This window comes from Haemaphysalis longicornis, unplaced genomic scaffold (genome assembly GCF_048455015.1).
Source record: "Haemaphysalis longicornis isolate Haplotype H1 unplaced genomic scaffold, Haemaphysalis longicornis Haplotype H1 scaffold_6, whole genome shotgun sequence".
Lineage (NCBI taxonomy): Eukaryota > Metazoa > Arthropoda > Arachnida > Ixodida > Ixodidae > Haemaphysalis > Haemaphysalis longicornis.
In genome coordinates, this window is record NW_027526407.1 from 152,744,554 (window position 1) to 152,759,987 (window position 15,434).

The 15,434-nt window shown below is 46.8% G+C and overlaps 1 protein-coding gene across 1 annotated transcript in view; it reads right to left on the reverse strand.

Annotated features, from left to right (window-relative positions):
* Window positions 1–12,581: 12,581 nt before the first annotated feature.
* Window positions 12,582–15,434, reverse strand: part of LOC144143307 (DNA (cytosine-5)-methyltransferase 3A-like) — a 268,623-nt gene continuing 265,770 nt past the window's right edge. Inside the window, exon 15 of the mRNA XM_077675079.1 lies at window positions 12,582–14,098. Within this exon, the coding sequence (XP_077531205.1) occupies window positions 13,945–14,098 (154 nt within the window). The 3' untranslated portion in view covers window positions 12,582–13,944. The remainder of the gene's footprint in view (window positions 14,099–15,434) is intronic.

The following is a 15,434-nucleotide window of genomic DNA, read 5'->3' on the forward strand; positions in this document are numbered from 1 at the left end:
TTTTGTGTTTCATAGTGCTCCTAGCGTTTGTCCGGCGCCTAAAGTGGCCGTATTCACTGAGAAATTAATCAATTTAGGTTAAAACTTTGATTTTGATTTCCCCCCCCCCCTATTGCGCATTTTCGGGACGTCAACAGTGACGCCTTAAGGGCGCGTATACGCCTGAAGCGGTGCCTGTAGTGACGCACTGAAACCGTCCTAGCGGCCGTTTCGGACGAAGCCGTGGAAGTCTCCATCGCGCTGCGAATTGTTGCCGCTGCTTTAGCGGCATGTTCGCGACTTAGATTGACGGTTTGTGGGCGTTGTAAGTCCATATTTATGTGGAGCACTCAATCTGATCACAAATGGGACATTTTTACGAGAGTAAATATTTCTGACGCGATCTTAGTGTGGTGCATTCGCCCTGCATACTTTGAGAGCATCTTGAATCACTGGACTGCTGAAACATAAGCTGTGTCGGCACCACGGAGCAAGAATAATATAGGAGGGGAAACTGGGCTTCCTTCGGCAGCCTGATAACGTCACAAGCACTTGGCGAACGTCAAGTTTCCGGCATCTGGATAAGTGCGCGGTCATCGCCACGGCCGGCGCGCGTTCTGTTCGCGCTCGCCCAGTGCAAACTGCCCGCGGCATCAGGTCGGTATTTCGCCGGGCCACCGAAACATTCCGTGGCCAAAGCAAGAGTGTGTGCGCTCTTCTTCGCTTGCGTTGGATGAAGAGCCCATCTTCGCGATTAAATTTCGGTCGAATTTAAACCGGCCGGTGAGAGAGCATGAAAGGGGCGTATTCTTTTAATGCGTAAACAATCTTGCGCGTGCAGCAAGCCCAAAATACAAACCTGTAAACGCAAAAAAAAATGTAAAACCTGTAAACACATGGCCTTATCTCGCATGCAATGCGCTGGAAGCGAGTTGAGTGCACCGGCCAATTTAAGGTTATGCGACAGTGCACAGAAAGTGCCAGCACCACCAACGTGGCGGAACGATGACGCACCCACGCGAGCGCGCGCTACGTCCAAGATAAACGCGCGTTGCGTGCCCGCGTCGCGCAGCAGCTCGAGCGCATTGCGATTCACGCCTTGTGGCGAATGCTGCAAACAATAGTATTACTTTTAATAAATTCAACCGGATGCCGCTGTCAAATTGTTGAGGTCACCGTAGTCATCATTGTGACATTATCTGGTCGCTCGATCGCGCCGGCAGCAATGGGCCTTTTCGCTTCTATTTATTCTTGCTCCGTGGTTGGCACTGACTGAGCCACAACTGAGCCATTAGCGTGTGTTGAGAAAACTTGCACTATGGGGCGGTGTAAGCAGACGCCGTGTTCAGGTAGTGTGCATAGGTGGTGGCGGATGTAGCAATATGGTGGTAGAGACGCCTATTGGTGTCTCAGGAGCTTCTGGGGAAGACCTCGATTGCAAGCGCTGTTTAATTCAGTATCTCGACCATTTTATGGTGCAATAACTGATAATGGCTGGAAGAACCAATGTAAAATACTATAAGCTACCGTTATAAGCTCTCGTCACATGACGGTAAGCAACCGTCACGTAAGCGGCGTATGCGTGAACCTGATTGTAGTTATACACTGCCCTGAAATTTACTAATAGTGTCTCTGTAACCAGGTTTCCTCACAATTTCATGCTACAGCTATACACTACGATGTAAAAAGGTATTGTGTGCTTAGATTATCTAGCGGAGAACTCATACCTTTAGGCACGCCAGTTGGTTTGCCAATGTCTTACCTCATATATTGATCATCACCATCTACAAGACAGTGTTTCCTAATTTCGCGAACATTCAACGAAAGTAAAATGCAGAATTATACTCGGGGATCAGCACACGACAAAGGTTCGTCTTGGCATGAGGTGAGCTCCCATAAACATTCATCTGCTACATATACACTACGAGAGCACCGCGGACACAACCTTAGAATATAATCCGCGGCCGTGACTAAACGCTTCTTCGAAACTTCGTCATATTGCACAGGGAGCCTGCAAAATAAAGAGCAAACTGAAATCAGAGGGTCGTATCAGATACCAAACTCTTCTAACGACACTTTTCGTCGCTTCTGAGCTGACTATACTGTATACTTCTAAAAATGCGTCTGCTGACCGATCGGCTGTTCGTTGAACTCGAAAAACAAAAGGAAGTGAACGCGAGATTTGTATGTGTAAATAATAAAACACACATTGCTTTATTTCGCTCCGCATTTGTACGTGTACAGCGTTCCCCTAACCGTAACCCGCCCATGTCTCTGGAAATTACAGTGCATTCCGCGCCTAGTTGGCCTGGTAAATCCTACCTGGCCTAAGGTTGGACAAACGTCGTTAGCATATAACAAGCAGCACTGAGTTTTTTTCATTTCTATTAAAGCTATTCTGTTATTTCCGTACTTGCTTAGCATTTATTTTTCTCTGGTTTATTACCTTTCTTTTGTTCTTCCTATAAGGCGTGAGCGAGCACATAATTAAGGAAGCAGAGCCTTGAAATACACTTAACATTTTTGCATTGCTTATATTCTTATAAAAGGCATAAGTTGTTGTCCGGGGTTGGGTAATCACATCCCTAAAAGATTATTTTCTGTGACGTAAATGTTCAAAAGCGAAGCCGCATTCCTTGTCCGCGCCGCAAAACGAAACCAACCACTCGCTGTGCCATTATCAGGTCTAAACGAGGCGACAGTTTCAGTGACGTAAACGTACTTTTACTCATAGACGTCACCCTAACCAGTTTTATAGTGCGCGCAAATGCCAAAAGAAGCGAAACAACCGAAACACTCGACCAGCTCCTATCAGCCACGCAGCGCAAATCCCGTAAACGCCGCGGAGATGCGGAGGCAGCCGACGCAGCAATCGCGAAGCTCTAGGAATATACAAAGGAACTTCAATTGCGTGATTTAGCTGCAGCGTTGCTTGCCGTCAGTCTTTCCAGATGGCGTTACCATGTTCATGCATGGACGTATATCTGCCGTTCCTTTGGTTTTTGACCGTACTTGCATCTGGATCGTTTTTATTACAGCATTAAGTAATCGTTTCCTTACGTCTATCGGCCAGTACGTATAAGCCAATTCGATAGCGGCGGACTTCTGGAAAGCTAAAACAAGCCTAGTGCGAGCAGTACCAACGACAGTACACATCGGTACTTGTATGCTTACATGCGCTTTCGCAACTTCCACTGTTGGTGCCATCATTCTTACTGCTATAAAGAGAAAGAGAATGTGCCCTATATATCAGCACAAGAAGCTCGTTATAGAAGTTTATAAGCTCTACCTAATTGGCGGTTGCTTTCGACGGCCTCCGCTAATCGCAAACATGGATGGTATGACATCATAGGTTCGGTGGCAGGAAATGAGCTAGTGGGTCGCAACCCATTCCCTTTTTTCCTACTGATATAGCTTATTTGAGGGAACAGTGTATGATAGTGGTATGAGTACGATTCTAACGAGACAATATTTCAATGACCCAAACTTGTATTGTGTGTTCATGGCTCCTTTTAAAGGGGTACTGACACAAAATTTTGAAGGTGAGATTCAGAGATAGATTGGGGTGAACACACATAGATCATCTGCAAAATATTACCGGCAAATACATCTTAGAACATATTTAAAATCAATTTCAAAGTGCCAAACGCAACGGAGCAGCCAGCGGACGACCTTGCACAAATGACATTCCCTGGATATTTTGTAAACAAACAACAACCAAACACATCACGAGTTGCTGTTCGCCGCTTCAGCGCTGCAGGCGTGTATCTTCGGCTCGCCACTTCAACTAGAGGTATGAGCTTCTGCTCTCGCGCAACGAACGATCCGATCGTTTGCGGCGGAGGCGACGAAGGCACCGTGATTTCATTGGCTCATCGGCTAACTGACCTCGACCTAAGTTCTACAGCGATTGAAGTAATCCCATACATTTTTTAAACGAGCCATAAAGACAAAATACAAGTTGGCGTTTCTGAAAAGATTTCATTCGTAACAATACCCTCAGTCCACACAAGGTGCAGTCAGCAGGATGAGGCTGTATGCGTGGTGTTACACTAGAGTAACTTCTGCGGTATCGATCTTGCAATCATCTTCCCCCCTTGCAAAGCAGCCAAAATTATTTCAACTACACCGACTTCAAAAAAGATTCAGATCACACAGTTTGTTGTTGGGCAATCAATCAGCGCATCAACACAGCTCATTTTTGACAGTATTCAGACAAATGTGGCAGCACAAAACTCGAAAGACGAACGAACGCGCCGCGCTACGTAGGAAAGCACTTGGACTCTTTCGCGAACACACGGCTTCACACCTTTTAGAAACTATGATTGACGGGTACAAATAAACGTTATTTTTAGTACCGCAAGCAAGAGAACGCGACAAATAAAGCCCAACCAGCATTTTTTAGATGTGAACGCATTTCATTCACTCGCCTTGTCCCTGCATCCACCCGGCGTTGTCGGCGTCCACACCTCCCCCACTCTCCTCGCCGCGCCAGCTGCGCTCTCCACCGCTCACCCCCTCTCCTCTCCGATAGTGAACACTCTCTCGAGAGGGGCATTGGATTGGATTCGATTGGTTTGGCTTAAATTGGATTGGCTTGGCTTGGATTGGATTTGGATGGGGTTGGATTAAAGCGGATTGTGTTGGATTGTGTTGCGTCAAAGCCGCGGCAGACGCACTGGCGCCGGCGCGTCCCCTCACCGTTATGCGCGCTGTCATGATTAAGGGGGCAATCCCCCCTTGAAAACAAAGATGACGTGTCATAGTAGAGCCGGAGGCTGACGAAGAGGAAGACGAAGAGAATGCAAATTTCCCGCGAATAGGGAGGACTAATGACGAAGGGACGCGATGGAGGCACGTGGAGAATTAACCAATGTGGTGGTGACCCGTGCGGCGGACACGGGCACAGCGAATGCGAGAGTGCCGCGACGGCCGGGCAGAGGCTATTCAATCCCGGGGCACAGGCCGAGAGGGGGAGAGAGAGATCAGAAGAACGCCACAGCAGGAAGGTCAGGTGGCACGAGTCGGAGGAACAAGCCGGGGGTTCGAGGCCACGCCATCGACCAGAGCCACGTCAGCCTGGGCCGGAGTGGACCGACGTGGCATCGGCTCCCACTTCCGCGTCGTACCACCAACCTACGCTTTGGTGGCCCCAGCGTCGACGGTCGGGCGCCTGCGTACAGCGAGCACGCACCGTTAACTAACGCCTTGGCGGTCCCCACGCGGCGACGTTCCCGGAGCTCCCGGTGCTAACTGCTACCACGGCGATGGCCCCGAGGCCAGGGGCTGCTTCCTGCTACGAGGGCTACCACGGGGAGTAGCTGAACAGCGGTCCACCGGGTGACTACCACGCACAACATACGTTGGTACCACCACCACCGGCACCGCGGCAGCGGACAACGACGACCACCAGCGTGTCACGGCCACGCTACGGTTACGACACGTCAGCGCCGGAGACAGCGGTAGGCCCGTCCGCTAGGGACTTGGGTGTTATATGACCCTTGTTGTTAAGATGGCTAACATGAACGTTGTATAGAGAGGAACTAGGACTCGTTGCGCTATTAGGGACTTCATTATAGTGACTTTCGGTTTGGTTTGGCGGCTTTTCTGGGTTTTTGTTAGGGATTAGTATTTAGGAATTTCTTTGGTTGAGTTCTTTGCTTGCTTTGTTGTTTATTTTGCTTAGGGGTTGTAGTTGTGTATAATAAATGTGTCTTGTGGTAAACCTGCCAACAATTCTCCAGTGTCCATTCTTCTGAGCTGGTCGAGACGTGCCACAAAACGTGACAAATAATTGGCGAGCCTGACAGGATTGATTTATCCTCACCCAGGGTATTTCCATCGGGCCCAGTTACGTGTCTAACCAGCTTGGAGAATGGATTCCCTTCGGAATAAAGAATTATAATAATAATAATCTGATGTGCCGAGGCCATCAGGAATTGCGCCGCAGGACGGCAGTTCGTCGTCACCGAAGGCAGCATTCGCGGGTGGAGAAAGCAACTGGTGCTTGACTGGATAAAGTCTGTGTGGTGTCGGCGGCATGGAGCACTGTTGGGGGTTCCTGTCAGTGCTTGTGTGGGACACCTTTCGCTGCCACCTGGCCGATTCCGTGAAGAAGTTGTTGTGCGAACCCCGCACCGAACTCATTGTCATCCCACGAGGAATGACAGCCCAGCTGCAACCGCTAGACGTTTGCATCAACAAGCATTTCAAAGACTGCATCAGGTCCTGCTACCAAGAGTGGATGAGGTCAGGAGACCCGTAAGTGACAGCTACAGGATGGCTCAGGCCGGCTTCTCCAGCGGTGCTTTCTGGCTTGATTGCGGATGCGTGGGCCAGCATCCCAGAGAAGCTCGTCAGTCGCTTTTTTAGGAAATGGGCATCTCGAACGCCCTTGATGGTTGAGACCACTTTCTGTGGGAAGACATTTCCGACAAGGCGACTTCAGGAGGCAGCGGCAGAGAACCTGACGATGACTGAACGGACGTCGGGAGACAGTGCCAGCGAGAACTGACAATGACTAAACGGTAACTGGAGTGCAAATAAATGTTTTCTGTGCTCTTTACCTCGCATTATAAGCGGATGAAAATTTTTTTTCTGATTTTACTGTCCCCGAATTACACATCGTATTATACGCGGGTCCATATTATACGCGCGTTTTTACGGTAATCAGATGCAGAAGAAAGTTTAAGCTTACTTAAAATGGAAAATGTGCTCGCCTCAGTTACAACAATTTCTGGCTTGTCAACGTCTAATCTGCTATCGCTCATAGGTACCCTGGTAACATCCTCGCAGGTAAAGACAGACGTGAACGTCTCATTTAGAAGTTCTGCGCATTGTGGTCCAAGAAGTGAAGTGTTGTTGCTATCAGAAAGAGTGATATCAGGATACTGTTTTGGATTTATAAGCGCCAGAATCTTCGAAGGTTATTTGTAAGCATGGATGTTAGGTTATTGCAAAATAAATGACGGCTTGTGGTTTTAAATAGTGTCTGGTATTCTTTATCGCAGGCTTTGTAACCTAGCCAAGAAATCGAAGTAACGTTTTTATCAGCTCGTCTGTAGAGTCGCTTTTTTGTTATTTAAACGCCGAATATGCTGCGTGAACCAGGGAGCGGTACGCTGATTTTTTATTGTAATAATAGGTATAAGCTTTTCTATTAGTTGTTTCAGAAAGCTTTTGAACAGAAGCCAATTTTCTTTAATCGTACATGATAAGTGCCGATCAATAAAATGCTCTGAGAAACTTAATAATTCGGAATTCATGCTAGCGGAGTTGGTTCTGTTGTAGCATCTGATTGTTTTGTTGGCGGCTTGTCGTGTGTTAAACGCGCGTGTGAGGTTGCCGGTAATAATGACGTGATTAGAAAGGCCATCTAAGTGGGTAATATCAGAGCAAAGGTCAGGATCGTTTGTAACGATCAAGTCGAGAATATTTGCCGAGGTTGCCGAGCACCCCGTTGGTTGGTCTGTAATTTGTGTTAGCGAGTGGTCGAGACAATCATTGAGAAATTCGTTCGCTTCAGCATCATTGCATACAACTGAGAGGGTTGACCAGTCTATTAAAGGAAAGTTAAAGTTGCCGGAAATAATCAGCACCGAGTTGGGAAATCGGATTATAGCATCATCTAGAACTCTGCGAAATTCACTCGCAAAGGTACAGGTCATATCAGGAGGGCGATAAAATACATCGACAATAAAATATCTCGGGCCACACTTGAGGGAAACTAACACGCATTCAAGGAAGGAATTAGAGCAACGGGAACAGCCACTATATCGTCTTTTATAGCAATAAGAACACCGCCTCCCATTCGATTAGGCCTGTCATTGAGAAAAAAAATCTATTCTGTACCGCTGACCAAGATACAGTTGTCGGGAACGGTATCATTCAACCAGGTTTCGGTAAGGGCAAGTATAGAAGCTGAACATGAATCTATCAGTGAAGATAGGGGGACAGTTTTAGGTAGAACACTTCGTACATTAGTGTACAAAAAGCCAACATTACTTGAGGAAACTTGCTCGTTTGTTAAAGAAGGTGGTAATTTTATGGCGGGAAAGCATGTATTTGGGCGGCACTCACTCTGGCCATTTATAGTAGTGGCATTTTCTGCGCCCCGTGCGTTGGTGTCAAGACCAACTGCGCAGTTTTTATCGTAGTCCCACACATACAAATCTTTATTGATAAAGAGCTTAGTGAAAAAGAGCGTGGTGCGATCGCCCTCTTTCTTAACACTTTGAGCAAACTGTAGGAGTTTCCGGCGTTTGTCAGGCACAGGGTCGGAGTAATCGCGGGAGATACTAAAAGTAGTGTTTTTTTTAATTTAATGCCCATGATTAAAACAGATTCCACCTCTCTCTCATTAAAAACTTTGTAATAATTGGGCATTTCTTGTCGGCCAAAAATGCGCCTAGTCTGTGGACTCTCGCAATGGTGTTCACAGTTACTTCGAGCATATCGGAGCAAAATTCACGCACAAGCTTTTCGGATTGTTGCCACGTTTCCGCTTCTTCAGTATCATCAATACCAAAGAACAGAACGTTGGCATGGCGGGAGCGATTTTCTAAGTCGTCAATTTTGTCTTGCATGGCCGAAAATGTTTTTTCATGGGACTCGGGAACCTGTGCATAAGCTCCCACGGCAGCCTGTGAATCAAGCGCAAGGACCCGCTTCTTGAGTGTTTCGACGTCATTTTGCACGGTAATCTGCATGGTAAAAACTTTGCTGAAAGAATCCAAAAGTTGTGTGTGCTGTTTGATTCAAGGCATGTAACTGCATCAAACACCGAGTTCAGTTTTTTGTCTTGGGCTTTAGTCATTGGCCCCGGGTTTTTCTCAATATCACCCCGAAGCAACAACATGCTCCAACTACACAGCACCGCACCACGAACACGTTTCAAATAATCAGGGGGACGCGACACTGCTATCAAGCACACATCATCACTACGAAAGTTGCACGACGTGTAATAACTAACCTGGGCGTACAGTGCTCAAGGATTGAAACGCGACACTGCTAGCCCGTGTCCGCCGGTACATGCAGCACCGCCCGTGTACGCCCGTGGAAGCTAGGGTTGCATTGTGGCATACCGCGAGGATGTGAGCGTGTTGACCGTAGGCTTACGGCTTCCGGTTGCCAATGAGCGGAACTGTGCTTCCCCGCACCGACAGAGGGGCGCCTCGCTACGGACTCATGGGCGTCCGTCTAGTTGCTTGGGAGTGGTTAGTGCTCTTGCTTTTCTCCTGCAATCGTCCTTCCCCGGAGTCATGTTACGGGGAAGGGGCGTTGTGTGTATGACCTCTCTCCATTCCTCGGTCATGGGCGTTGTCGTTGGTATTGGCTTTATGCGCCATCCTATTTTGGTGAGTATTACACGTCCATGGGCTGTTTGGCTTAGTCGGACGTGCTGACTGGAGAGATGAGCTTCTGCCAACTCGTCAAACGTGTTATGTAAGCCCATGGCTTCCAACCGTATGGTTCACGAATAAGTAGGCTGTTTGGTTGCCTTGTCTTGTTTGGTTGACTGAGGTAGGGGACATAATATGCAATTCTTGTGATTATGAAGGCGTCGTCCTCTAGTCCACCTCCGGTCAGACGACGCCTCCAGTCGGATGGCGTCGTCCTCTTTCAGGCCTCTGTTCCTGTTAGCCACCCGACGGAGCATGGACAGAATTTTGTCTGCGCTGTTCATTTTGCCTACTGCAGCATGCGCCTTGCCGTAGCTTTACAGGAGGATGCCGAGGATCCGGGATTGCTCTGTTGGTTTGATCTCCATACCATCCATTGTGAATAAAATGGTTGGTGGCGGGGTCTTTTTGGGTCTTTCTGGCAAGACCACCAGCAGCTCAGACTTCTGTGGTGCACAGCTCAGTCCACATGACTTGGCGTACTCGTGGACCGTGGACGCTGCCAGCTGGAGGGTTTCTTCAATCCACCAATCCGATCCAGCTAGCTCAGACAATATCGTGATGTCATCTGCACAGAAAGGCTGTCATATGCTTTCTATTTGATCTGGCATGCGGGGCAGGGGTAGAACTGCCAAATTAAGGAGCAGGGATGATAGAACTGCCCCCTGAGGGGTGCCCCGCTCCCCGAACTTGATTGGGCTTGACATTTGGATGCCAACCGCGATGCTAGCCGTTCTTGTGGCGAGAAAGTTCTTGACATAACCGTGGGCCTGTTGTCCGCTCCTCGTCTTCTTCAGTTTGTTTTGTAAGTATGCTGCAGTGGGTGACGTTGTCGAATGCCCCCTTTAGGTCCAGGGCTAGGATTGCCCTTGGGCTGTTTCGGGTAGCCCTCTTGACGACTAATTGCTGCAGTTGTAGCATAATATCTTGCTGGAAAAGTGCTTCCGAAAGCAGAAAATGCTTCCAGGCATTTCTCCCGTTTCCTCCCAGTGGGCTTGTATTCTGCGCAAGACCATCCTCTACATCACTTTTCCAACGCAAGAAGTTAGCGAGATGAGGCGCATGTTTTCTATGGCAGGGGTATTGCCGGGCTTCGGGATGGAGCGCACTTCGCCTCCTTCTATTCCGGCGGTAGCTGCGAGCGCTCCCATATGTTGTTAATACGCTCTAGGAGAGTCTGCGCCGTCTTACCGCTCATGTTGGTCAGGAGGTTGTATTTTACAGCGTCGTTTTCTGGGGCGCTCTCGTGATAGCTAGCCATAGCTCGACATTGTAAATGGCCTGTACAGGTCTTCATTTTCTGCTCCTTCATATCCCTCCGGGTTTGGGTACTGCCTTTTTGTCTGCGAATGCCTTGAGTAGTCCGCTGCCATCACCGTCGTGCGTGTTTAGCACCTTCATCAATGTGTGGTTGGTCGCTGTTTTACTAACTGTAGGGTGGATGAGGTATCGTAACAGCTTGCATGTCTTCCCCCACATAGTCGGCCTTGATCACTGTCACATTGTTTCAGCCAGTTTCCTTGCCAAGATTTGCTACATACTCAGATATTTGAATTTTTAGTAGGGCTATGCGGCGGGCTAGCTTTCTGTTTCGCCTCTGCCGCTTCCAGCTTATTGTTAACGAGTGTCGGGCTGGCGCTGCGGGCGCTGCTTGCGTCGTCCGCATCGTCACCGAAAGTTCCAACAGTTACTGTTCAATACATTTATGCGAAATACTAAAAAAATGAATGTAACACGACCTTCTGAGTTTTAAGGATCCTTGGGTACTAAAGATCCTCGTAGGCTACTAAGGAATGAAATCAACAGGATAAGGGTTACAAAAAACTAATGCCGATGACCTGAAGTAAGCAATTTTTGTCCTCCTACAAGACATGCTCCTTGTCCTCTGAGGGTAAGAAACTCAGATGTATACCTGTATTGTGTATTGCTGCAAGCATTTTTTTCGATTTCAGCATTCCTAGGAGCCGGATCGGTCACCCCTTCATGAGTACTCATTGCAATCATCTTCTTCAAGCACCATATCGGTACGCTAATCCTTAGAAGCAGCATTGCTCGGTCCAAAAGAAGCGGGAGAAATTTGGGTGCGTTTCATGGTACCCGATGTCACACTCGAGAAGGTTCCGAATAGTACTGAACACACACTGCTTATAGAAGCAGAACTGCAGTTCTTTCCTTTGGAAAGCTACAACAAAGAACATTTGGTGGCTACTTATATATTTTTTCAGAAAGGGACGTTGCACCCTGCATGTTTCCATGTGGCTTATTCATAGCGCACAACACAGAAGCAGGTTATATGTATGCAGAATACTCACTTTTCCTGAACGACTACAGTTTACAACTTGAATAAAAAATATCCTTCTACATCATGAAGAATTTCATACAACGATTGCAAGAAAGCCTAAACTGGTGAAACCTAGATTCCTTAATTCACAGTGCAAAACATTGTATGGGTTAACAATCCTAGGTCGCACTGTCAAAAAATTTTGTTAAGTGCAATTACTGGAGCTGTTATGTTTGTTTTGCTATCACTGTAATCTGGGGTCCATTTACACCTCCTTTCACCCCACAGGGTCCCGTAAAGCTGATCATGTATGTTGTGCCGATAATAACACAATGTGTGCTGTACATAAAACAGCAGAAACTGGGGCATGCTAAGTAAATACCAAATACGTTTTGACACTCGGCTGTTTCGGAACGTGGCGACAAATAGCAGAGCATTTACCCAGCGTTTTTGTGTCCACAACTTCTCCCCTGTGTTTATTGAAAGCAGGAACAGACAACCTTTGTTGCAGCAGCTTCCGAGGACAAAAAAAACTTTTCATGAGGAAATATAAAAAACTTGAGAAATAATTGTTTATCCAATAAAAAGCTCAAAGCAAAGCAAGAAGAAAAGGTTCCACACGATTGCGCAAACTTTGAGTATGCAATGGTGAGTAAAGAGTGTGCTGCTTTCTCAACCGAACCACATAAAGCACAAAGTTCTTTAACAAAATCCCATTGTGTGTTGATTTATCTGTGCAAAAAAAAAGTACAACCACGCATACCAATAGAAAGGTTGAACCCACATGGGTACACATTCAAACGTTAAGAAAGTGGTACATTAATTGGATAAATCTTCCTAAACATATTAAACACAAACTCACACTTGGAACATGTACAAGAGTGGTGGTCTTGCCATACTGCCAAATAAAAGGCACTCCCACACAGAAAGTGGAAACTTTATTTCTTCACAGGGATCAGGGAAATAGCAGTAACTGAACGTAAACTAAAAACACCCAATGGACTGAACATAAATTGAAAAAGCCATGACGTAGGCAGCTTTGTTTTCACATTCAACAACACAGCTGCTTCCAGGTACACAGTTAACAAGCCTGCTGCAGTTATGCCTTTGTAATGCACATAGCATGAGCAAATATTCAGGTACATAATGAGCACCATAACACATAGATTTCACAACCTTCACTAGCCAGTTGATGGTGCTGTTTCTTGAGCAACGTGATTGAGACGAACAAAAAAATGTTGGCAGTGAGTTATCAGTGATTGGGAGATGAGCATAAGACATTATTTACCATTTGCTGTAGGCTCAGTACTGGACCGTCAAGGAGGTGTTGTGCACATTCAAAGCAACCATGCCCAAGGCCAGTTTTACTACATTAGCTCACAACAAAAAAGGAACTTGAAAACCTTGAGCAAGCAATCAAACAATACCAAACACTGTAATCAGGTTAACTGCTTACTTTACTGCTGCCTATAGCCTAGGAAGCCTGGAAGTGTCTCATCAGTATCAACTTTAAAAGAAACGGTTGACTACCCAAACAAATTGAGGGAAACATAAAACGAATGCTGGGAAAGCAGCAAGAAAGAGGTAACAATATTTACCAGAAACTTTGACAAATCACAATCACGATGTGTTCTGTATTTTGCGACGAAGCAACCAGATTTGTGCGGTGTACATTTTATGTTTGATATGTTAAAAATGTTGACAGCAAGGTTTCTTATGCCTGGAATAAATGCTAGATCTGAATATAATGACTGGCATTATATAGATGATACAACCACGATGTAAAAAATGAAAACAAGTGCCAAACCAAGACATTTTTAAATAAGATCTTACCACAACATGAACACAATATTCTCTACAGCTGGGAGGCCACATCGTTAGAAACGGTAAAGTCTATGCCGTGTCTCTGGGGCTGGCGGAGCACAATTTCTGTTCCAACAGAAAAATACAATTTCAAGCACCATTACAAAAGCAACGTGTATTGAAATACACTGAAAATGATATATTATTCTGTAAAGCCGGAACAGCAAGCTTCCCCTTCATGCTTGCACTGTGCGTTACTCTTGCTTTTTTTTTCTTTTCCCATGTCATCTTAGCGAAAAGTAAACTTCCAGTCGCCTTTTATTTCTCATGAAACTGCGAGATCAAAGTGGGGACCATTATTCTGCCCCATGATAGTTTATATATGGTATAAGTGTTATTTGGAAGTTTGCAGGCTCATCGGATGTGCAAAGCTGGTCTCGCAAACTATGTGTGTCCAGAATCGCTCAGACGGCACAAAGCTTAATGGCCGCCATCCCTCAGCTGGAAAAAACTGCGCAGTGGGCGCAGGATGTGGCAGATGACTGGAACGCTCCATGCCTTGCCCAGCAGCTGCCTTCGCTTGCCCAGGGATATGTTCCCCACATCCGTGTAGTGCTTGGGGAAGCCAAACACCCTGCAGAGACGAACCTTGCAATCAATCACGAACACCTGTGCAGCAGCCAGTGTCTCCTGGCCATTGCGAACAACGTATTTGCATGGGGCTCAATGCACTGAAGCTAGGCGCACCTGGGGAAAAGCTATGCAGTACTGGGGATCTTTCCGAGCAGCTCGACTGATGGTTTGTTTTAACAAGACCTGGAAATCAGTTCAAAGACGGTGTTCTCGCTTTTCACGTGCATCAAGACAAATTCCGTGGTAGGCAATCGCAGCGTCATTATGGCTTCATGGTTAAGGGGGAAATCCCCAAAGAAAATAGAGATCACGAGGCACCTATAACCCGATGGACAGAAAAGAAGAAGGGAAACACTATATATTTTCCCACCAAGAAATGGATCAACTGGGAAAAGCCCTAATGAACACATGGGAGGTAGCGGCATATGGGGAAATAAAGTTTTGGGTTGAAACAAAACAACCAATTCAAAAATGTGAGCCCTACTGGGAGAGAGAATTTAAGCCTCGGACAAGCAGGTTGAGAAGTGCTCTCGAGGTCACAGCAGCAGCAGGCAGCACGTGATGCAGACAGGCTTAAAAAAGCAAGCCAGGGGGACACAGCTACAGGGGGACATATGCACTACAGCCAAGCCATAGCTGTGGTGGCCGGGCTTGTGCATTCTATATCTATGGTCACCAAGCTGTGGTCTGAAGTGTGTGGCTTAATTATTTAACCTTGAATGTTTTCCTACAATTGATTTTTTCCCTTCAATCTCTTGAAGAGTGTGCAATCTTCTATTTTATATCGATTATTTTTCTTCTCTACTATAATGCCCAACGGGTGAAGTAGGTACGTCAATAAATATTTAAATAAATAAATAAATAAATAAATTCATTAATAAACGGTCCCAACATCCGATGCTTCATAATCCTCCGTGGTGCCTCCTGCTGCCACAGCGAGGTTCTTCAGGCCTGGGGCAGCCTCTTGCGGTATGGCTACGACCGGGGTGGCCACACACGGCTCTTGCCGGGATGTGCGGCGCAATGATGATGCCATCCGCACAATTCCCATCCACACACTCAGAGTGGTACCGGCAGCCGTGGCGGCCACCTCGGCTAAACCGCTGTCTTCACTTGTAGTTTGTAGACAGCCAAATTTAATTCAGCTGTCAACAGCTGCTGAACTGCTCTGGAACTAGTGTGTTACTGTGTCGCTACTGTAGTCTGTTGATGTAGCCTGTGGTCCTGTGTGTTACTGTAGCCTGTGCGAAATACGACCTAACACGATGGCAAGCAAAAAGGGTGAAACTTTGACCACATTCGTAAAGGCACCAGCTGCAAAACCGCATTGCAATATA